The sequence below is a fragment of the Numida meleagris genome, chromosome 1, assembly GCF_002078875.1.
Source record: "Numida meleagris isolate 19003 breed g44 Domestic line chromosome 1, NumMel1.0, whole genome shotgun sequence".
Classification (NCBI taxonomy): Eukaryota; Metazoa; Chordata; class Aves; order Galliformes; family Numididae; genus Numida; species Numida meleagris.
Genome location: NC_034409.1, coordinates 15,582,787 through 15,604,689, shown reverse-complemented (window position 1 = coordinate 15,604,689; position 21,903 = coordinate 15,582,787). Strand labels below are relative to the sequence as shown.

At 42.2% G+C, this 21,903-nt stretch overlaps 1 protein-coding gene and 1 long non-coding RNA gene across 2 annotated transcripts in view; one reads left to right on the top strand and one right to left on the bottom strand.

Moving 5' to 3' along the window:
* CELSR1 (cadherin EGF LAG seven-pass G-type receptor 1) overlaps positions 1-21,903 on the top strand; it is a 157,758-nt gene that overhangs the window by 130,011 nt on the left and 5,844 nt on the right. The window contains exons 19-28 of the mRNA XM_021384652.1: positions 343-526; positions 3,064-3,207; positions 4,321-4,522; positions 5,392-5,559; positions 8,024-8,150; positions 8,658-8,858; positions 13,454-13,628; positions 18,042-18,154; positions 19,473-19,552; positions 20,879-21,005. Coding sequence (XP_021240327.1) covers positions 343-526; positions 3,064-3,207; positions 4,321-4,522; positions 5,392-5,559; positions 8,024-8,150; positions 8,658-8,858; positions 13,454-13,628; positions 18,042-18,154; positions 19,473-19,552; positions 20,879-21,005 — 1,521 coding nt within the window. The remainder of the gene's footprint in view (positions 1-342; positions 527-3,063; positions 3,208-4,320; positions 4,523-5,391; positions 5,560-8,023; positions 8,151-8,657; positions 8,859-13,453; positions 13,629-18,041; positions 18,155-19,472; positions 19,553-20,878; positions 21,006-21,903) is intronic.
* On the bottom strand, positions 14,482-18,014 carry LOC110392411. Its single transcript, XR_002434344.1, has 2 exons — positions 17,484-18,014; positions 14,482-14,955 (listed from the first exon to the last, which is right to left on the bottom strand). It is a non-coding gene; the product is annotated as an uncharacterized LOC110392411 (long non-coding RNA).

The window sequence follows — 21,903 nt, the reverse complement described above, 5'->3', positions numbered from 1 at the left end:
GAATATGGTTAGATTTTCCTTCTGCGTTTTCTTGATGTTTCCTGTCTTAAAGAGGAGTTAAAAATAGGCAGTTATCTTATAGCCTCCTTTTTTTTTTCTTACTTTGCTCATAAAAAGTGCAAAGGGCTTTCCTCTGTGTAAAAAAATATATACATATGTATACATATTCAGGGTCAGTAACTGGTGAGCATATTTTCATAAGGCTTTAGAAGAACATGCCTACATTAAAATATTTAATTTTGAACTCCCCTGAAGCAGTAATGCCAATCATTTTAAATATTCGTCACTTGAAATCCAATACTCTTTTTGCCTCATAATTCGGACTTTTCCTTTGATTCTCAGAATATAATCAAAGTGGGTAGTGCCCTGTTGGATCCCAACAACAAGGAGCAGTGGGAACAGATTCAGCGAACAGAGGGTGGCACAGCTCATCTCCTAAGGCATTACGAGGATTATTTCAACAATGTTGCCCAGAACATGAAGAAAACCTACATGAGACCTTTTGTCATCGTTGCTGCTAACATGAGTGAGTACCTGTGCTGAAAATGCTGCTTTGTATCAGTGCTTTAAAAGTGTGCAAGACAGAGGTGCTAACTACTGTTTTTAATAATACCAACTGAGAAACACAAAATGTGTGTTCTCTAACCTATTCAGTGCATTCATTTCAAGTCAATTGAACTTTGATCTTAATTGCCATGGAGGCCTCCAGGGAGATTTCTGACCTGCTTTCTCTGTGGGCTATGCCGCTGCTCTGTGTGGCATTTTGTTGCAGCCATAGTGGTGAACAGATGATGAGATGGACAAACTTTGTGAGTAAAGATGTTGCCTTTTAAGTCTACCTACTATAGTTGAGTGTACTGCATCAGGTTTTTAAAAGAATCAACCCACCACCTCCTAAAGAATTACTGCTGTTCAAAAAAAAAAAAAAAAGCCCTGCTATTGATCATATACCTCTGAATTTCACGTGCCTTACTGCCCTGGAACATATCCAGAAACTCATGTTCCTATGCTGAAAGGTATTTTCTCAGAATCATCCATCTGAGCCTTCAAACAACCTCCAGCCTTTCAAAATCCATCATGAGAGCAAAGTCCTTGGGGTCAAGTAAATCCTCTGTGGGTTTAAACTGAGAAGGAAACATCAGATGTACTGAGACTCTTTCCTTCCCTATCCCAGTAAATGCCCTCTCTAACAGAGCGCAGTTCCCGTTCTTCTAGGACTGTAACGTACTTCACTGATGTCCCCACAGTACACATGCAAGTGAAGAACAGAAAGCATGGCACAGCTGGCCTCTTTCCTCTTTTTTTTCTTGTCCTCTGTCTGTTTCATTTTCTCCCCAGGTCCCAACAATATGAGCTAGCCAGTGCTGGCGACAGCCCTGCTCTGAGCAGGATGTTGGGTGACCTCCAGGGGTCCCTCACAGGCAGCATTTCCATGGCTCTGCAGTTCTGTTTCTTTCTCTCACAAGCGACCTGAATTATTATCAACCTCAGCTTATGTTTTCAAACCTGAAGAAGGGCTTATGAGCCCAAAAGCTTGCTGCATTTTCCCAACTACGCCAGTTGGTGTAAGAAATATATTCACCTCTACCTGCTGACCTTGTGCTGAGGGCTTCATGTTCACAGTCACATGGAGAGTTCAGTATGGGAAGCTGGAGTATCCCAGCTTCCGGAGGAAAGCAAAGACATGAGGCAGTCAGGGTCTGTTCTGATAGAGCAAGGGGAAAGAGGGTAGATTTAGGTTAGGTATAAGAAATACGTCTTTTATAGTGAGGATGATGAGGCACTGGTACAGGTTACTCAGAGTTGTGGTGGATGCCCCATCCCTGGAGACTTTCAAGGCGAGGCTGGATCAGGTCCCGGGCAACCTTATCTAGCTGTGCTGTCCCTGTTCATTACAGGGGAGTTGGACTAGATGATCTTTAAGGGTCCCTTCCAACTCTAAGGATTCTATGATTCTGTGATTCTACAAAGTCCTGCATCGGCTCCAGGGGAGAAAGATTGTTGTTGAACTGAGCCAAACCAAAATACTTTTGATTCTCTTTAATAGACCAAACCTAAAGTTTTCCTTTAGATTTAGGAACATCAGAAACAAAATATTTTTATCTCCACATTCAGAAAAATGTAGGTACAGTGTTTTAACTAAGATGAAAACAAAGCCGAGAATTTTTTGCAGGTTGTAAACCCTGATGTTTCAGCCCAGCTATTCCTGAGCAAAAAGTCAAGAGCCTGGGAGGGATGAGGCAATTCCGTGCTGAAAGGGGTCTGTTTTCTTTTGAACAGTTTTTCCAGGTGAACATGGTGTTAATGGAGTTTCCTAATGGTTCATCTGGGAGTTATTTAGAGGCTGGGAAAGGAATGGGAATTTGCAGATCTTAACTTGGATCTTTCTTCATTTAGAAACTTGCTGCAGATCACAGCTTTCAGTGTAGGGTTACCCCCAGGACTTCCAGCTTCTCACTTTTATTATAACATCTAAATTGGCACTCAGTGACTTTTCATAAATGGGAAAGTTCAAGCCAACTCAGCTGCCTTTAAATATTTTGGCAGCTATACAACAGGCAGAGCTGATGAGGTGAGCCAGAGAGTAACTGTTAGCGCAGAGGAGAGAGAGCTGGAGGACTAAGTATTCCTGGGTAAAATCCAGGTTATTTTCTTTAAAATGCAAAATCAGCTAAGCTAATACAGAAAATGTATATTTCTGAGGCAGCAGATTTGGCCTTTCCTATGGAAGCAGGTCTGAAATTGGAACACGTCGCTTTTTTATTTCCCAGGTTTGCAGAACAGTTTTCCCAGTATGAAATACTGTGTTGTGAATGCCTTTCCATTGCCTCTGCAGTCCTTATAAATGTGTGATTTCCTAACTGTATCAGTGCTGAAACACAAACTTTTAGTTGCCATTTAAGGTATTCATGGAGAGAACTTAGATTTGACTTTGTATTTGAGGGTTTAAATTTCTTCTCTGTGTTGTGCAGATGTTTTAATCTTCCAATCATGTTTTGTTTTGTTTCAATATCATGTTTGGATGAATTAAACTTAATTTTATGGGAAACTTTTTTTCTCCAGTTATTGCTGTTGACATCTTTGACAAGTCTAATTTTACGGGAGCTAGAATACCACGATTTCATGAGATTAAGGAGGATTATCCAAAAGATCTGGAATCATCTGTTATCTTCCCGGATACTCTGTTCAGACCTTCAGACAGGAAAGGTAAAGCCTGCTGACATTTGGAGGGAAGTTTTGACTCGCTCCCAAGGACGTGTGATTGATCCTTGTGAAGCAGAGCAGTACTAGGGTGAGAGTGTGGTGATCACCTGCACAAGCAAGCATTATTTTGGGTTGGAGCAGCTGTGCATACCTCAGAGGCCTTCTGCTTGCCGGGGGCTGCATAACTGGCTGTACCTGTCTGTCAGGTCCCTCAATCCTGTGTCACCCAGAGAAGTGTGCTGTTCCCACCGAGCTGTTCCCCTCCGGCCACCCTCTCCTGGGCCCTGCGGGGATGGAAGGAGGGCAGGTGGGAGGTGGGGATCCCAGTCTGGACGCAGAGCAGTCCCATTGCAGTCCAAGAGCAAGTGAAAGGCCTTGAGCTGGGCAGGGAAATGGGTGGCATGTTGTGGAGTCCATGGGCCTGTCATAGCTCTGAAGTACCCAGAGATGGCTGAAAGGAAACCATGACTTACCTTAAGCAAGGGCTGAGAGAGTAAATCAGACAGTAACTATACAAATACCATGACTGAATATCCTTGGAATGGGGAAATAGTAACACTTCTGAAAGTAATACACAATAACCAATAAGCTTGAACATCTATCTGTATGGCTTTTTCCTCAGAAATAAGACACCTTTGTGTGCCTTGTATCTTTTCTCTAAGGAAGAAGGGAATGTGAATGTTAAGAGATACTTGCCAAAACTGGAAGCTCATTATGTGAAAGAATGATCATACAGATTCCTGTGTGACCAGTTGTACTCACAACTATCTCCAGCTTTGCCATAAACACATGCAAAGTAATAACATGGATATTGTTTTAACTTTCTCCTTATGTCATGCATAGATTATTTATGCACTTATGGATCCGCTAGCTTAGAAATGGCTTATTTTCTGGCTGGACTAAATGGTTATTCATGATTCGATGGTTATTTAATTATCAGTTTTATAACTGTGAAATGTGTTAAACCTTTATAAAAAATGTTACACTAGGTGCATGCTCGGTGCTGTAAACTTAGAGCAACAGAAATATTTCTATATTTGCGAAGCAAAATCAGTGGTTTAAATGGTAGCTTTGATGTTGTGTGGAAAGAATTTAATATTTGTTTTAATTCCATAGCAGTACCTACGATGAGGCCTTCAAATCAAAAATTATCCTCTAAGGTGAACAGTGATGCACTAAGTGCTGAGAGTGCATTTACAAAGAGAAGAAAGCGACACCCTGATGACTCAACCCGTCATACTGTTGCCATGGTCATTATATACCGGTCCCTAGGACATCTCCTGCCCGAAAACTATGATCCTGACCGAAGGAGCCTGAGGTGAGCAGTCAGCCTGTCTGTGAATTGTGCAGATCCCTTTCCATGTTCCATGCTTCTAGCATGCAGGAGAGGCAGAGCTCTTTATACCAACTAAACGTCATCTGTGCTGCAGTTGTTACTGCAGTGCTGTCTCTTGTACTCCTCCGGCACACAGTGGGAGAATAGCTGCAAGAGTAGAGCCAACAGGCCTTGGAAGCTTGGTGGTGTGGAAGGCTGGTGGTACATCTGTGTCAACGGTTTACGGGCGTCAGGCCCGATTCCGTGACAAAGGGGACGGGGGACCCAAGGGCCCACGTCCCGGGAAAAGGGGAAAGGGGAAAAGGGTAAGGAGATGGCCCTGAGAGCAAAGAACAGCGGCAACAATCTGAGGAGAAACAAACTAATTTACTAAATAAGATATCGGAATGCAAAACAACACACTATAGTACAACACACAATAATTACAATTTAAGCTGATAAATCCAATACAGAGAGAGAGAATGTCCCAAAATCAAGGTAGGCCTTACTCTACTACCGACGATAAGACGGCTGGAGAGCGAGGTGCTGCCAAGACGAGAGACGGCAGAAAAAGGGACGAGGTCTCGTGATCTGCAAGTTTTTATACTGCGAGCTTTTATCTTTTCCCTCCGGCTGGAACATGGTAACAGAGGAGCAAAGTACCGTGGGGACTGTAGTAGTCCTTCTCTTCTGAGGACCAGGTACATTCACTACATGATGTTATGATGTGGAGTACCAATAACCGAAAATCATAAAACCATGACAATCTGCCTCACGTTCCGAGTTGAAGCTACTGGAAATCTTCTATCTGCTAAATCTGTGCTTTGCATTTTAACACTTAGATCATTTTTGTGATTTTTCTCCTTCTGCAGATTACCAAATCGCCCTATTATTAATACACCTGTGGTGAGCACAGCTATTCACAGTGACGGGGAGCTTCCTCCCAACCTGATGGAAAAGCCCATCATAGTGGAGTATGCCATGCTGGAAACGGAGGAGAGAACAAAGCCTGTCTGTGTCTTCTGGAATCACTCCATCATGTATGTCTCTGCCTTCTTTAGGGCTGTGCATGCCAACTGTTTTGGTAGCAGAGAACTAGGAGGGTAATTCTGGAGGAGAACCTTTTTCACTCAGTTTATTCAACTAGGATGCAGTTCCTGGTGGAGCCAAGTACTCACTTCCCATTAACCTGAGAAAAATAAAAAATAATCATCATAACTCTTCAAACAGATGCCTAGTCATATGGTTTCTGGCAGATACAGTGCCACCATGTCTTTCTGCTGTATTATCCGAGAGTAATAAATCTCACAATCTCCATCTGTTTTTCCATTCTTTTTGCCTGCACGTGTACACCTAGATAAATATGGTCTAGCTCCAGTACCTGGATTTGTGACTCACCTGAGGTCCCTAAGTCAGAAGTCTCATTGCCCCGTGTCTTCTTCTTAGGAGGGCATCTCCAGAAGACTGTTCAGTTCTTATATGGGCTGCATCTTCTCCTGTCGTGTGCTAGTGACTATGGACAGAGTGCAAAGCAAGCAGGCACCAACCACTGATGCTTCAAACAGGGCTAGTGCAAGAAATAAATAAAAAAGCTAATGTTGGTAAAAAGGGGATAAAATGTAAGACTATAAATATCAGAAATCATTTTTGAATCAGAAGTCAATTCAAAGAAAGTGGCACTGATAAGAAGCAACTTTCCTTTCAATACCTATTATTTTTTCATTTCTTTTAGTGAAAAAATTGAGGGAAAAAAATACCTTATTTGGGACCTTAGACCTCTTGCTGTTGTTAGTAAGCAGACAGTACAGGGCAGCAAGCATAAGCAGAAGATGTTTGAATCTAGAAGAGAAGTGTGAGGGGGAAGATGAAATACTCAAATATGGTTCATTTAGGTATCTTGTATTCAGTAAAGTTAAAAATACAGACATAATTCATAAAGCTCTGAAAAAATTGAAGAATTTTATATACTTGTGGGCCTATTGTTGAGTGTATGGGATTGTGGAAGCAGCTTGGTCTTGCTGGAGATACTTCCGGAGTGTCGATAAAACAAAAGAAAATGTATTGAGAGATGGTAATCCTTGATGATCCTTGAGGTCCCTTCCAGCCCAAGCCATTCTTTGATTCTATGATAGCTGCGTGTTCGTCAAGTTAAGATTTTGTAATATTTTAAGTATTAGACATATACCCGTGAAACCAGGTACGTAGCAAAAGGATGGTATTATCAGCCCACAGTTAGAGGAATAACTGTTACTCATTTTCTAATGGCCTCAAAACTCTAGTAAACCTGTGGAAAAAGTCACTAAAAGGCAATATCCTGTGTTGGAAATAAAAGAGCAAGCTAACCTAGGAAATGTTTGCCTCCTAGTCAAAAGCTTATGGAGATTATATCATTAAAAGGATCGAAGAGGCAAACAGAAATCTATTTTGTTAGCAATAATGAACTACTCCACTTGCCTGCTTGTAAAGTAGTCTGAGATTGTATCAGCACAAAGGTTAGATAAGCAATTTCTTGATGTGCTATTTGCTTCCATGTACAGATGATTCTGCCAATTATGAGGAAATGGCAAGTCCCTTTTTCATAAATTTTTAAACATTGTATGGGCTTGAATAACTCATTAGCTCTAACGTGATTCATCCATTTGATATTTGCTGGCAACTTCAATGGCATTGTTGTCTCTGTTACATTTTCCTACAGCCGCAATTATAAAGGAGCTTGTAAACGTAATAAAAGAGTTTTTCTAAAATGTGAGTACTTTTCAAGAGAAAGTGATATTAAAACTGTTTAACAAATGTTTTATTACTGAATGTAAAAGATCACCTGTGTAACCTCTTGAAGAGAAAAACTCATTCAATAATTACAGAATAATTTTTATTTCTCATCAACTTCAGAATAGAATAATTAATACACACACAAAATCTTTTCTGGAGTTAAACAAGGCTGAATAGGGTAGAATTTTTAAGGAATCGGTTCCTCTGTTATGTTAATACAAGACATTTCCTCGTGTAAAATGTTATCTCCTGTTTTTAACTTTTCTTGTCTTCTTTCAAGAGGAATATTGTGATGAAATCGTATTTCTGTTGAAATGTATTTCTCATAAGAGCTTTCAAGCAGTGTCTAAGTGTAGGGAAGTAGAGATGGCTGAAAAACATGTCTCTGTGGTTTTGGTATTTTTTACCTTATACAGTTGCTATGGCCAGTTTGCTCTGTGCAGTCACTTCCCCATATTGCTTGTGTGGTCACTGACACAAGATGAGGACTTTTTAAAATTATTTTTAACTGAAAACAGATTGTTGCAAAGCCATGGCAGCTGGCGAGCAATACTTCAACTAAAGGCTTTTTAAGTTGATTATATTGTCAGGCAGGTGACCGCTATAAATATTTCTGTCTTGATACTTACAGTCCTCTCTGTTTGTGGAGCAAGAGCTGTCTTGGAGAGCAGTGGCAGCAGGAGGTGAGGGTGAGATCTGAGGATGGCTTCCATAGATGCCTTTTTTTCCCCATAGGATTGGCGGAACAGGTGCCTGGTCTTCCAGAGGATGCGAGCTGTTTTCCAGAAACCAGAGCCATGTTGCCTGCCAGTGCAACCATTTGACCAGCTTTGCCGTCCTGATGGACATTTCAAAACGGGAGGTGGGTGATCCCAGGCTTGTGCCCCAGTGGGATTTTCAAGGGTTTTGGTCTTCAAGGGCCTTCAAGGAGCTTTGCACCTGATCAGTGTGTGATATAGCCAGCAATGTGTATCTGCACTAGCCTGTGCTGCAGAAGGCCATGCAGAGAAGGGAATGAGACAAGGATTGTAGATACATATAGTTGTGACACCACTTGATATTGGGTATGTGTAGAACTACAATAGCAGGAACAAGGACATAAACTCCACAGGTTTTTTAGCATTTCAGGACAGCATCAAGAGGGGAAGTCCAGCCTGAAATACACTAAGATTCTCACTTATCTCCCTGCTACTTATGGATACTGCCCATGCACACTCAAGTGACTCGAGAGGTGGCATCACCTCTTGCTCTGAAGCAAATCTCTGCATTGACTCAGTAGTAATGAAAGCACTTACTTTACAAGTAGCAGGTCTGATTGGAGGAAAAGAAAGGAAAAACTCAGAGGTTCTGTCAATCTCTCTTCCTACAGAATGGGGAAGTACTTCCTCTGAAGATTGTCACTTACACAACTGTTTCCATCTCACTGGTGGCTTTGCTGATTACCTTCATCCTGCTGGTTCTGATCCGCACACTGCGGTCCAACTTGCACAGCATCCACAAGAACCTGGTGGCTGCCCTTTTCTTCTCTGAGCTTGTCTTCCTCATTGGAATCAACCAAACTGAAAACCCGGTAAGAGTGACTTCATCCTTATTGCTAGAGTTGTCAGACTTTAAATCAGAGGCTCATATTGTGACTTTTATCTGCTTCTGTCTGTTTTACTTTCTCTTCTTTTTTACTTCTGCTTGGCCTAAGCAGTTGTTTGAAAAATGTCAGACTGAATGTATTCTTTTGTATTTTTTATGACAAATAGCAATGTTAGGAAATAGATGTGTATTTTATTTTCAAAAAAAATGACAGTGGTCCTGTTGAAGGCTTATCCCAGCAACTGAATCCGGAATTCCAATTTCTTCCTTCCTTTCCATCAGTATGCATTCTGTCTTGCTTTGTCTGTTGAGTAGGAGGCTCTCCAGTTTCTCCTGCAGCAGGTACCCCTCAAGCCCAAATGGCTTGTGGTGTTGACTGGTAGATTATCGGCAATGCGCTACTGTGCAGGTGTTCAGTGCATGCTGCATACCTGCCATGGCTGTTCTGGAGAAGCCACTTGCCAGGCATGGGACAGCTTGCCACATTCAAGAATCAGTAGGAAACCTGTCACTTTGCTTTGTGCTCTCCAACCACAGTGACCCCTGACTTCAGTTCATCGCCTGTTGCCAAAGCTTAGCACATAGACCTCCAGCACTGTGCATGCCGGGAAACATAAGCCGTGGATGGACTGAGTATGAAATACACAATACACATGTGTTCTGTGTCTAGAACTTAATTGCTGTTTTAGCTCTGTAGCGTTATATGTAATATTGCTCTTAATTCTTAGTAGCACTCATCTCAGAAGTCATGGTTGCCATGCAGACAGGTAGAAGACAAGCGGGCAAGTGGTCCAGGTTTCTCAGCCTCCTTTACCAAACGGACAGCAGACAGATGGATGAAAAAATTTGTCCTTAGCAGATATAAAGAATATTCAAAATTTTAGCATAGGGATTATCTGAAATAAAATTTCACCCTAAAGAAAATTTATCTTCTAGAAATCCTTTTCATACATGCCATGTTTCAATCTAAATCTTGAAAGGAAAGGCCTTTCATTATTTAAAGGGGGGCTGTAAGAAAGAAGGGGACAGATTCTTTAGCAGGGTCTGTTGTGAGAGGACAAAGGAAAATGGTTTCAAACTGTAAGAGGGGAGACTGGGAGATTTAGACTGGGTGTAAAAAAAAAAAAGTTTTTTACAATAAAAGTAGTGAGGCACTGGAACAGGTTGCCCAGAGAGGTGGTGGAAGCCCGTCCTTGGAGACATTCAAGGTCAGACTGGACGGAGCTCTGAGCACCTGATGGAGCTGTAGGTGTCCCTGTGCATTGCAGGGGAGTTGGACTAGGTGACTTTTAAGGGTTCCTTTCAATTCAAATGATTCTATGATTTTGTGCTCTCAGATTTTGTCTAATTTCAGCTTCTGGTAACTGGATGCTGTTGAGACCTTGTCATAATAAATTTGAAATACCTCTTGTCTTCCCTAGAGCCTAGGGTACCCCTAGAACTGTATTGAACAGTATTTCAGTTAGAAAACTAAGTAAAAGTGAACTGCTTAATTTCCTCAGTTTCTAAGATTCATGTCACTCTGATGCCTTTTTCAGGGCTTTCTTCCCCCACTTTACCTTTTGGAAAATTGTCAGCGCTAAACTGGACAAAACTTTCCATCTCACAGTGCTGCTTCCAGTCCATATTCTGATATTCCCCTCTATCTCAACTACAGTAAGGTCTTTCACAGTGACCTGCCCCGAGATACAGCCTCACATCATGTTTGACCTGCATTGTCTTTGTCTCGTAATATATGAGTTTGCATATTAAAGTAACTGTTTCTCAAATGAACTCACCTGGCCAATTGATCCACAGCATTCTGTGTAACTTGACCTTTCTCATGCCTTCTTGAGCGCAGCACTCATTTTTCACTGTGTTTCACTAGCAGGGAGTTTACATGCTTTCTGTTCTCTGACATGAATTCTGTGGAGCAGAGGGTGTCTAGGTGTCTAGGTGTCTGCAGCACCTTACAAAACTCAGGTAGTGAGTGATGGCTTCTCATCTCCAGATTACTTTTGTAATATCATGGAGCACCAAGCAAATGCTTGTAAGAGCAGTAAAATGCTTTAGCAATGCCACAGCTACTACTGGTGGTACTTTGCAAGGTTGTTCTCTTCTGCTGCTTCCCATTTTCAGTCTTCAGGGCTGCGATCCTGTCCTGTGCTGTTACCAGGGCTTGGTGAAACAGCCCAAACCCTTAACCCACTTATGAAAATCTTTTAAGTTGCAGAATGCATTTCATACAGCAGGAAGCCACTCCTTACAGCCTACCCAGTCAATCTGAGAAGGTAGGAGGGTCGTAAGCCATGTCTACTTGAGACAATTATTCATCTGTCTGTATGGAATGAGAGTTGTCTAACGAGTCATGCACTGATGAACATAAAGAGGGAAAGAATGCTGGAGCACAAATAATGCTGCACTGCTTGGCACCCAGCCTGGCTTTTATGGGTTTCTGTGAATTAACAGTCACATTTCTGGGTGAGGTTTTAATCTTTCCCTGGACAATTGATGGAAAGTGATTTATTTACTTTTTTTTTCTTACCTGAAAAAGGTAATGTTCAGGGCAACAGTCTACTCATGCACATGTGCCAGTAGAAACAAAAAAGCCCCTCTTATATAGAGAGAGGAAAGGCCTTTTATTTGGTGAGACATTTTTTCAGTAACACTTCACATTGTAATAGAGCTGATACAGTAAGTGAATCCAGAAAGCTGGCGATCATAATATAAAATCCTCATCAAAGCTGAACAGGGAAATCTGAGTTGTGGTTCTGAGCATTATGGCATGCAAGGACACTAAAATGTCACACCGAAATCAGAAAGAAGGGACAACGCCACAAAAGAATCAAAAACACAATGTAAAATATTTTGAAACAAAAATCGTGTGGTTACTCAAAGTGCTCTTAACTCAAGCTTATCAACAGATCCTTGGCAGAGTCTTTTGCTTTGCTTCTCAAACAAGCAAATGAACAGAGCTAATGTGATAGATTTTATCTTGGCAGTAGGATGCTTATGGTCATTCTTATTTTCAGCCATCCAACTCTTCAGCTGGGAGGAAAACTTGGTTGGCAGATATTGCAAAAATATAAATCTGTGAAAATCAGAGGGTTCAAAGTGGCCATTTTATCACAAAGTATAATTCAGCTGTTAGTTTGCCCACCCTAGCAATTTCTCTTAGTCATATTAAAGGCCTAATCTCTTTGATTTCCATGGGTCCTTCATTTTTGCTGCTCTCTGGCTGGCGGAGCTGAACTCAGCCATAATATTATGGCCAGACACTCTCATCCCTATGTGCTTATTAATGCAAATTCTCCGATTCCTTTTCATATGATTTCTGTTACTCATTCCAAAGTTACTGTCTTGTTATATAAGTCATGCCAGCTCTTCTAGAGCTTCTTCCTCCTTAGTACTCCTTGCGCCTGAACTTTAGCCTTAGTGTCAGAGGTCCTTATGGCACAGTCCTATAGGGACAAAATGGCGTGCTGCTTTTACGCAAGATCATAAAATCACATCAAACTTGGTGGTCCTGTGTGGAGCTAGGACTTGGACTCTGTGATTCTTATGGGTCCCTTCCAACTCGAGATATTCCACAGTTCTATGGTTCTGTAAATTTTACCTCTTTCAGAGAGGCATTTCATTTAACTGGTAAGAAAACATCTCCAAGGCTGGACTTCTTTGGCTGAAGTCTGCAGATCATTTTTTGCTCATATTAAGCATATTCACTCTTCCTGGACTGAAACCTCACAGATTTCTCTCCCCTGAAATGAGGTTTTCCAGAGCAAGAAGGACCTCAGCTGAAAATCTGAAATCTTTCTCACACTTCCCCTCCACCTCTGCCAAACACAAGTTATTTACCAGTATCACCACAACATATTGTTCACTTTAAAACAAAGCAAAACTATACCAAAAAGGCACAATTCCATGGAGAGAGGCAGCTCTCTTACTGGAAAGAGCAAAGTAGCAGAAAAACCCATGGGCTGGCCCTTGGTGTGTAAATGGGAGATGCCAAGTCAGTGCAGGGATGCGAGTGGCAGTTCTCGAGAACAATTTGTTGACTTTTCAACTAGACTGGTCTGGTTGGTGCAGTTAAACCCGCTGTTGCTGAATTTGATGGAACAGTGTTATACAGGAGGGACTCATGTGCGAGGCTGGGGAGAGGGTCTGCAGCCTCTGCAGGGCATCCCCGCCTCCTGCTCCACACCAGGAGAAAGAGCCAGGAGCTCTGCCAGCACTGCTCTGCCTGCAAGCAGAAGGAATACAGACAGGAAAGCCAGAAGCGTCACCTGGGCATCAAATACACACAGAGAGATGAACCACAGAACACATGGCAAGGGCAATGGCAATGACCGAAAGCACACTGAACCAACAGGGTAAAGCCAAAGCAGGTGTATAACAATATAAAAAAATATATAGCTTTCACAATATGGCAGCTTTTCCAAATATGAAAAAAAACCAACAGGAATGGAAATTAATGGCAGTATGTTCTTTCTGCCAAACCCTTCCTATCACACTTCTCTCTAGCTGCACTGGGAGGTCTGTGACTCACCAGACTGCATATTTCAGAAAAGCAGCTCTAATTTCCTTGCCCCTTCCCTTCTGCAGTTTGTATGTACGGTGATTGCCATCCTCCTGCACTACTTCTACATGAGTACCTTTGCATGGATGTTTGTGGAGCAGCTCCACATCTACCGGATGTTGACTGAAGTGAGGAACATCAACTTTGGGCACATGCGGTTCTACTACGTCGTCGGCTGGGGCATTCCTGCCATTATAACAGGTACTCTCAACCACTCCAAAGCAGCTTCATTTGCTTTCCCTGCCATCTCCACTGGAAAGCAACCCCATCCAAGATGGGTACGGATGCACTCAGCTACTGCTGTCACTTGAGTGCTTTCCTGCGTGAGGACTAGTAGATGTGTTGTGACTAGTAGAAATGGCTTGAACTTGGCAGATCTGCGCCCCAGATGTCTGTTGTCCCAGCTGAAGTGATGCTGAGGATGTTACAGTAACATAAACATAATTGCACCCAGATTAAAGCAGGACTTGTTAGCATTGCTTGGGTATAAGTGTGTGTTTATTTGAACAACTTTGTTTGTAGTCATCCTAAATAGTCCTTCCCCATGCTGGTAGTCATGTGTATGTCCATATCTGTGCTGGAATATGGACACAGTCTCTGGGGAGGTGGCTGCAGTGGCTTCAGAAGTAATGCTTTCCATGGGGCATTGCTGTCCTTCCCTGGACATTTCCTCTGCAGTGCCCTCTGAAGGGGATTTCAGCAGCTCTGTTTTACTTGGCATGAAAAGGAGCTGGGAATACTCAAGCAGCCTTTTACATCATTTCAGATAGAAAAGCAATAACTTCCAGTTGAGGAGAAGTAATGAAAAGCTGGAGGCAGTAATCTTTTAAACTGTTCCAGGGTGTTCTGCAGGAGCCCATCTATCTCCGCCTTCATCGTTCCTATTTTTGCAGTCAGACATTTCCTGTGCTACCCTGAGCACACGGTGCTGCCTTAATGCAGGCAGACAGCTCCTTGGGAAGTGCTTCACAGAACAGTTGGAGAGGGGCTTTTTGCTTCAACTATTTCAGCATGTATCTATTGCCATATGGGAAATCAGATCTTAGGCAGACAGTTAGCTTTTACTCATTTATTTTTACGGATAACAACATACTGTCAGCAGTGACAGAGATTTAGATCTCTCTCCAATCAAATAAATAGCTATCAGTCATGTACACTTGGAAAAATATTGTGGAACAAGTTAGACTTTTGAAAATATATGTGGATTTGTTCTACGTGACTTAAAGTAGAGTAATATAAAAACATAGTATAGGGAGGAAGAGTGTCCTTTCTGGAGACACGGTACGTTTTTCTGTCTCAAGTTGTGCATAAATATTTTCCACTTCTACCAGTTTATCCAGGATGCAACAGAAGGTCCAGAGGGCTCCACCACTCTGAGCATATCCCCAGCACTTCAAACAGAAAACATCTTTGGTTTCTATAGCATTTCAGACCTGTGCAGCTGTTATCGGCACCGCTGCAGTGTACACAGGAATATTCAGTGCCATCAGATAGTAGGCGGTGTCATTTCTGGTAGAAGTATTATCACCTGATGGAAGGAAACAATTTGCATTTCAGAACACGTAGCTCTTCAGTAGTATTTCACCTGAAGGATTTTCCATTTCTTGTTTGCTTTCTCATGAATTTTAGTGAATTGAGAGTGTCTCAGCAGCAGTATTATGTTATCTGTACATTACAAGAGCACCACGTTACATTTTTCTGATGAGATATTGTTCTCTGTAATATGGAACCATTTTCAGTATTAAAATGACATATATTATGAATTATGGTTCCAAGGTGTCTCTTGTTCTATAAATTCTGAATCCACTGATTTACGATTAAATAAAAAGTCACATCCTTATTACTGAAGGAATCAGAGGATTTTGTGGAGTCAAGAGTGAATCAAGAAAGCTGAGCCATGAGTTTGACCTTCCAGGTTTAGAAATCATCTGAATAGAAGATTATTTCCTTACAAATAGCACAGTTGGGATTTCTTGCCCTTGGATAGCTTTGTTGCCGTACATATTCCAAATAAGTTTCTGTTATGAATTTTAAAGTTTATTATCTAAAGAAGGTTCCAACTTCTTAATATGCATTTTAAACACAGTTTCTTTAAAAATTCTTGTTGAGAGAAGGATGTGTAATGGAAAAGTTTAGATATGGGAAAAAATTTTAGTCTTGGTCATCAAAAGGACATTTTAATTTTATTTAAAGGATAACTGTGTAGCCCAGTGCATCTCCTTTGCAGATATCCTGAAAAAAATGAACTGACAGCAGCAGTCAATTTAACCAGTTATTCGGGTTTTTTTAATTCATATTTTTTATGCTCGAAATGACATTCACTTTGAACTGGGACATAGTATTCCTAAGGGATCTGTGATGGACCTGGCTATGTGCAAAAGGGAAACCTGAACTTTAGAAGGAAAAACATCATAGCAAAATGTTGACATAGGGAACAGTCCAGTGGTGAAGAACCACATTTAATCACTCCATACAAAAGCAAATTGCTGTGAATAAATGTAGGATTGAGGGTGGGAGGAGGCTTACAGCCATCAAAAGAGTAAGGATGTGGAATATTCCTCCATGGGGAGCAATAGTGGAATTTGCGTAAAGCAAATTAAATTCACTTTAAGTTGGCTCATTTTAAGATGTAGTTTGATCCATCTAGGAAAGGGATTTTATGACTTCCTTGCCTCAGGAACAAAATTCTGGATTTGGCATCCAGCAAGACCCCTCTTTGTGGCAACATGCTAACTGACTGGCAAACACTTGCAATAACTGCTTGCTATCAAGAGCTCATGTTAAAACAGGTTCTTACATCGTCCTTAAGTCAGTATACCCCAGATCGTAGTATTTGCCAAATCTCTAGATTTGCTGTGAATCCTAAGCAAGGTGTTGAGTCAGGACAGAGGTAAGGGGCTGTTCCTCCTGCAGGGCCTGCTCCTGGCATGTTTGTGGGATGGGTGCTGGGCTTCCCCAGCAGAGAATTCCCAGTTCCTGTGAGCATCAGGGAGCTGTTGTACAGCCCGCACACTCAGAGCGTTTAATCGGTGTGCCAAAATGGTATTTTTATCAAATTGCACTGGCTTAATTCTGCCTTTGGGTAAAGTGTTAGTTCACATATTGTTGACTCCAGTAAAATTTGAACCGCCTACCTGAAGACTGCAGTTTGCCCCATTTGTTTGATGGGGAACTTTAGGGTAGGATTTTGAGAGTGAAAAAATACTGCAGTCTGCCAGTTACTCTTAGAGCCAGATGTTTGGTCAAACCATAGCTTAAGTCCCATTAATGGGGAAATAGAGTCCTGGGAAACAGCCTGTGTCTATAGAATTACATGTGTATAAAATATTTTATGGTCCCTTAATCATTTATGGCTAATTCTTTCTGGATGGCGACTGCTGAAGGCAGTGGTGGAAGAGCCAATGGGAACAGAGAGGGAGAGACCAGTCCTATCTCATTCCACACTTCAGAGAAAACAGATCCAATATCCACCGCTTTGCTAAATAGCCAGTTTAATTTTCATAGACCGTAGGCCTGTACCAGATGTGAATGTTGGCCAAGTGCCAGTTTTTATGCAGTAAGCGTAAAAACCAGCTCTCCCTTTTTTTCAGTGTCTTTTTGTCAAAGCACACAGGCTTCCACTCAGAAAGGTGTTTATTAGTAGGCACAAATCCTCACTGCAGAGAGCGGTGCTGCCCAGAACGTTGGACGCCTGCTGGAGGCAGATCATATGCTCAGCACAAGAGGTGCCCCTGGTGCCCACACAACACTCTGCAGCCATTTACCATATGTCATTGACCAAGGGCCTTGTAGGGATCGATTTCTGCCTCTTGAAGAAGGAAGACGTCTGCAGTATTTTGCAGGCCAAAGGCAGAAATCCCAGTTGTTGCCATATGGGCTAGGTGCAGGTCACAAAATGGGATAGCACTGTAAATCAGTAGGTAGAGGTTGGACTCTGAGATTGTCTCAGAAGTTTCCAGGCTTTGAAAAATAAAACAATAAAAGGTGTGTTCTTAACTGAGTTGCCTTGGGCTCCATTTCAGGCAGTGCTGAAAGCAGTGTGAGGTAGGCACTTACCTGGATTTGCAGCTCAAAGTGAATCACAGCCTCTGCTCCTGAGCTCAAGCAGTTAAATCCCGTGAGTTCCCAAGTTCCTTTGTCTCCAGTGTTATTTTAGTGACAGTAAGCTCACAGCAGTAAAGAATGCACTTTTTTGTAGTATAGACATCTCCTTAGTTATGATTCATGTCATTCTGCTGCGCAGGCTTATTGAAATTCCTCAACATGTCACTCACCCTGAAGGCTTCAGCACTCTGTGTGAATTGGCTATAAAGCTGCGCTGGAACAGAATTAACTTGGGACTTGCATTTACTGTACGTTTATGTAGCTGAACTTTATTCTGACAGGAAAAACTCACAGTGTCATTTGATATGGGTTAGCCAACTTAAGGGTTTTGATTTACGGAAGTTTTATTTTAATATTTGTCTAGATTTTTACTTCCCAGACTGTCCTATTGAACACATTTTGCCACTTTTGTTTGCTAGACAGTGATTTGACAATGTTATTGCTGTGCCTGGTTATATAGATCTCATCAGCACCTCTTGTGATGACCTCTCTCTCCTTTTTGTGACTCAGGGCTTGCTGTTGGGCTGGATCCACAAGGCTATGGGAACCCTGATTTCTGCTGGTTGTCTGTTCATGACACCCTTATCTGGAGTTTTGCTGGACCCATCGTAATTGTTGTAGTGGTAAGTATGGTGGAGTTGGCATCCTGAGCTGTCTCTTCCTTCCTACTGCCTTTTCTTTTATATTTTGTCAACCAATAGTCACAGTCTGAAACAGCAGTATTCTTTATGTTAGAAGCCAATATACTCAAGCTTGCACCTTCTGCTTGAAGAGATAATATGTGAGCTAAGCTAAGCTCCTGGAAATCAGAGGGCTGCTTGTCAGTGCAAAGACTGTTTGTGGACACTCCAGCTCTGTGGCTAGAAAGATGCTTGTTTTTTCCCATTTGCTTTGTTCCATGTTTGAAGGGTTGGTTGGGCAGCTTGTAAAACAAGTCAATAAAATGAGCTGCAACTAGTCGTATCATCCAGAATTCCTAAAGAAATATTGAATAATTCCTAAACTTTAGGAACTCTAAGGAATTGGAGTTTTTTCTCCCTTAAAGCTTCTCTCACTAACTGATCACCAGAAGATACATATAAATGTGACTGTATCTTGTATACCACATGCAGTTCTGGTCTCTCCATTAAGAGTAAAGTACACCTGGAAGTGGTGTGGACTGGGGCTGTGAGTTACCTGAGGCATGGGACAGCCCCCGCTGAGGAGCAGTTAAGGGAACTGGGAGCCTTCAGCCTCAAGAGAGGAAAGCTGCAGAGAAGAGGATGGGGAGAAGCTTGTGATAGTGTGGTAGCCTAGAAAATATAGCTGTGGAGCTGACTGTGCAGTGTCTTTTCCTACATAAATAGGAGGAGGAGGAGGCAGATTCAGAACAGGACGAGCAACACCATTGTTCTGTGGGGAGACAGAAATAGGATGATGGCAATGGTAAACCCTACATGATTTAAGAAATCAAGTGACTGGAGAAATTCGCAGCACAAGTTTTCACTATGAGTGATGAAGTGCAAGTGAACTATTCCACCTAGTATATCCCAACCCTGGAAATCAGTGGAAGCTGGAGAGGCTTTCTGAGGAACTATTACTGAATGCTTGCTCTGTTCTTATATTCTTATATTCTGCTTCGGCCTCAGCAGAAACAAGGTGCTGGGTGAGTGGGCTCTGGACTGGATAAGGACAGCTGTTCTTGAGTTTCTGTGTTTCATTCAAGCTGCTTTGCACAGGGCAGTCCTACTGTGCTTCACCCAGATGGAATCCTAGAACAATCTTGACTGATGTTGGCTTGAAACAAGGTGAACTTTGGAATATGAAGAAACATGTGAATTGAAGGGAAAATATTCTCAGCACTCCAAACCATTTTAGGATAAAAATTTCATTGTTGTTGAAAACTGAACTCTAACAAATTTGGAGAAAGAGCTCATGCTGTTATTTCAACTTCCCTTTCAGATAAACACTGTCATCTTTATACTAGCAATGAAAGCATCGTGCAGACGAAGGCAACGTTCATTTGAAAAAACCGGAGTCATGTAAGTTTGGGTTCAAAAAGCTGTAGAAGAAGTTCTGGCCCAGAATAATACAGGGATAGAACTGCCTAAAAGCAAGCGTCAGAGTTGGAAGTGTTGGGAGAATGAGCCAGTCTGCTTTGGTTTGGAATCTTTTTTTTTCCAGCATCAATTCCTGGGGTTCCCTTGGCAGCTCTCTAAAACCCTCCACCACGTTGCTGTGCACCACTGACAGGTGTAGGCAGGAGAAGAGAGGGAAGAGTGAAAGGGTTGTTTTCCATAGGGTGCCATTAATTTCCTTCTCTGTCCTGCGGCGTCATTACCATGTCTCTTTCCTCATGCTGCCTGCTAACACTTCACCTCACCCCTGGCATTTCCAGGTGGGCATAATTCTGAATCTCCTTGTGCTCACCCATGGCTCAGAAATGTCTCCCTGATGCATACCAGGATGACCGTCTGTGTCAGGCAGAGACCTACTGAGGTTCCTGTGCTGAGGACCGGCCTCCACCCCCATCCCCTTCCCCGTGGGATGAGCAGAAAGCCCGCAAGCTGAAACCTGCCGCCTTTCTGAGCTGTTGCGGCAGCATGTTCCCATTAAGTCTTATTTTGCCCAGAGCTTAGAATTTGCCTGTGAACTACAATGTGATTAGCTAGTGGCAAGACAGCCTCTTTTTTCAAACAGGTAGCTGTCTAAGATTTCAAAAGGCCTTTTCTAGCTACTTACTCAGCATTAGATCTCAGTTTTTGTTTTTTTTAAGTTTCTTTCTTAAATCTCCCTAAGCAAATGGGGTATAATTGCTACTTAATGGCAGCTGTTCTACTAAGAATATTAAACTTTTGCCACTAGAATTGTGACCAACTTTTGAAAGTGTCTGTGTAAATAATGTTTTTAAGCAAACATACACTCCCGTGAGTGCTCTCGATCCAAAGCCTTGGGCTGTAACGTTGAGAAAGAATGTGAACGTGAACTCAGCAAACAGAAATGAGACCGACCTGGCCATTTACCGCCCAGATCTCTGCCTCAGAGTCAACAAGACTGAACAGTAGGGCTTGGCGGACAGCCATGTTTGTTTGAAGATAACCCTAGAAACAGACTTGAAAAAAAATGGCCTTTTCTTTTTTAACCTGAATATTCTATGTCATTGGGTAGCACAAGGAGAGGATTGGGAATTGGAAGCTGGTGAGCACTGCCTCAAGGGCCCTTCTGTTTGCTGAATCGTGGGCATACTCCTCACCAGGTCCATGTGGGCTCTCAAGAAGGATAGGGCACTTTTTCTCACCTGCATTGAGAAGTGGGCTTTCCTCCTATATCCTTCGTGCTGCAAATGCCTACGTGTGTTTACTTTACAGCTCGGTGCTGCGGACGGCATTCCTGCTGCTTCTACTCATCAGTGCCACGTGGCTTCTGGGGCTGATGGCAGTGAACAGCGATGTCATGACGTTTCACTATCTCTTTGCCATTTTTAGCTGCCTGCAGGTACGTTAGCATTTTGCCAGTGAAAGACCTCAGTGAACGCACTGCTGTGCCCCAAAAAATAGGTAAACATTGGTTAACTTTGTAACTGAGGTGTTAAGTACAATTTTTGCTTTGTTTTCTCAAAAGGAGGGCTCTTTTCACCAAAACCATAGCTTCTAGTAATTGCATCTATCACTTTCAGTCATCCTAAGATAAGTGCTCTCAGAAAATGACAGATAAATAACAGTAGGTAATTATACGTCTATCTTTCCAGAGGCAAAAACTTTGCTACTGTCTTCTGTGAGCTCATTGTTAACAGTCATTCTGTTGCTTTCACAATGTAAGTTACCGTTTAAGAAAATTAGTCAAATGATGATTCCCAAACATGACTCACTGCAGGAGGGATCTACTGGATCACCTGTTTGATCTGCACCATTGTTGATTAAAGGTGCAGAGTGTGGTTGGTTGTAGGAGATCTGGCATGAAAGTAGGCATGAAGTCATGCTAATCACAACTTTACTGTGACCAAGGATGGCGGTAACTGTTATGGCAAGTCCCCATGGTATTAAAACAGCCACTGTTAGGAGGCCACTGCTGTCAGTTGCAGCACAAGAGCCACAGATTTCAAGGAAAGAGAAAAAGAAGTCTGGTGGATCTCCTCCAGAGATGCCTGTCCAGGCCTTGCGAGCACATTGGATAGACCAGCCTGGAGCAAGGATATTCTGCTGCTGCAACTTGGTGTGCTCTGAAATGAATACTCCCACTTAGGCTGTAAAACCAGGCTTCCACAAGCCTAGAATAAAACTAAATTAAATATAAACCTGATGAGAGGGAGGAAAGCCAGTGGCTGGAAGTCTCCAAACTTGCCTGGAGAGGCACGGTGGTATGTGGCGTTTCACGTCATTGCCTTCTTTGAACT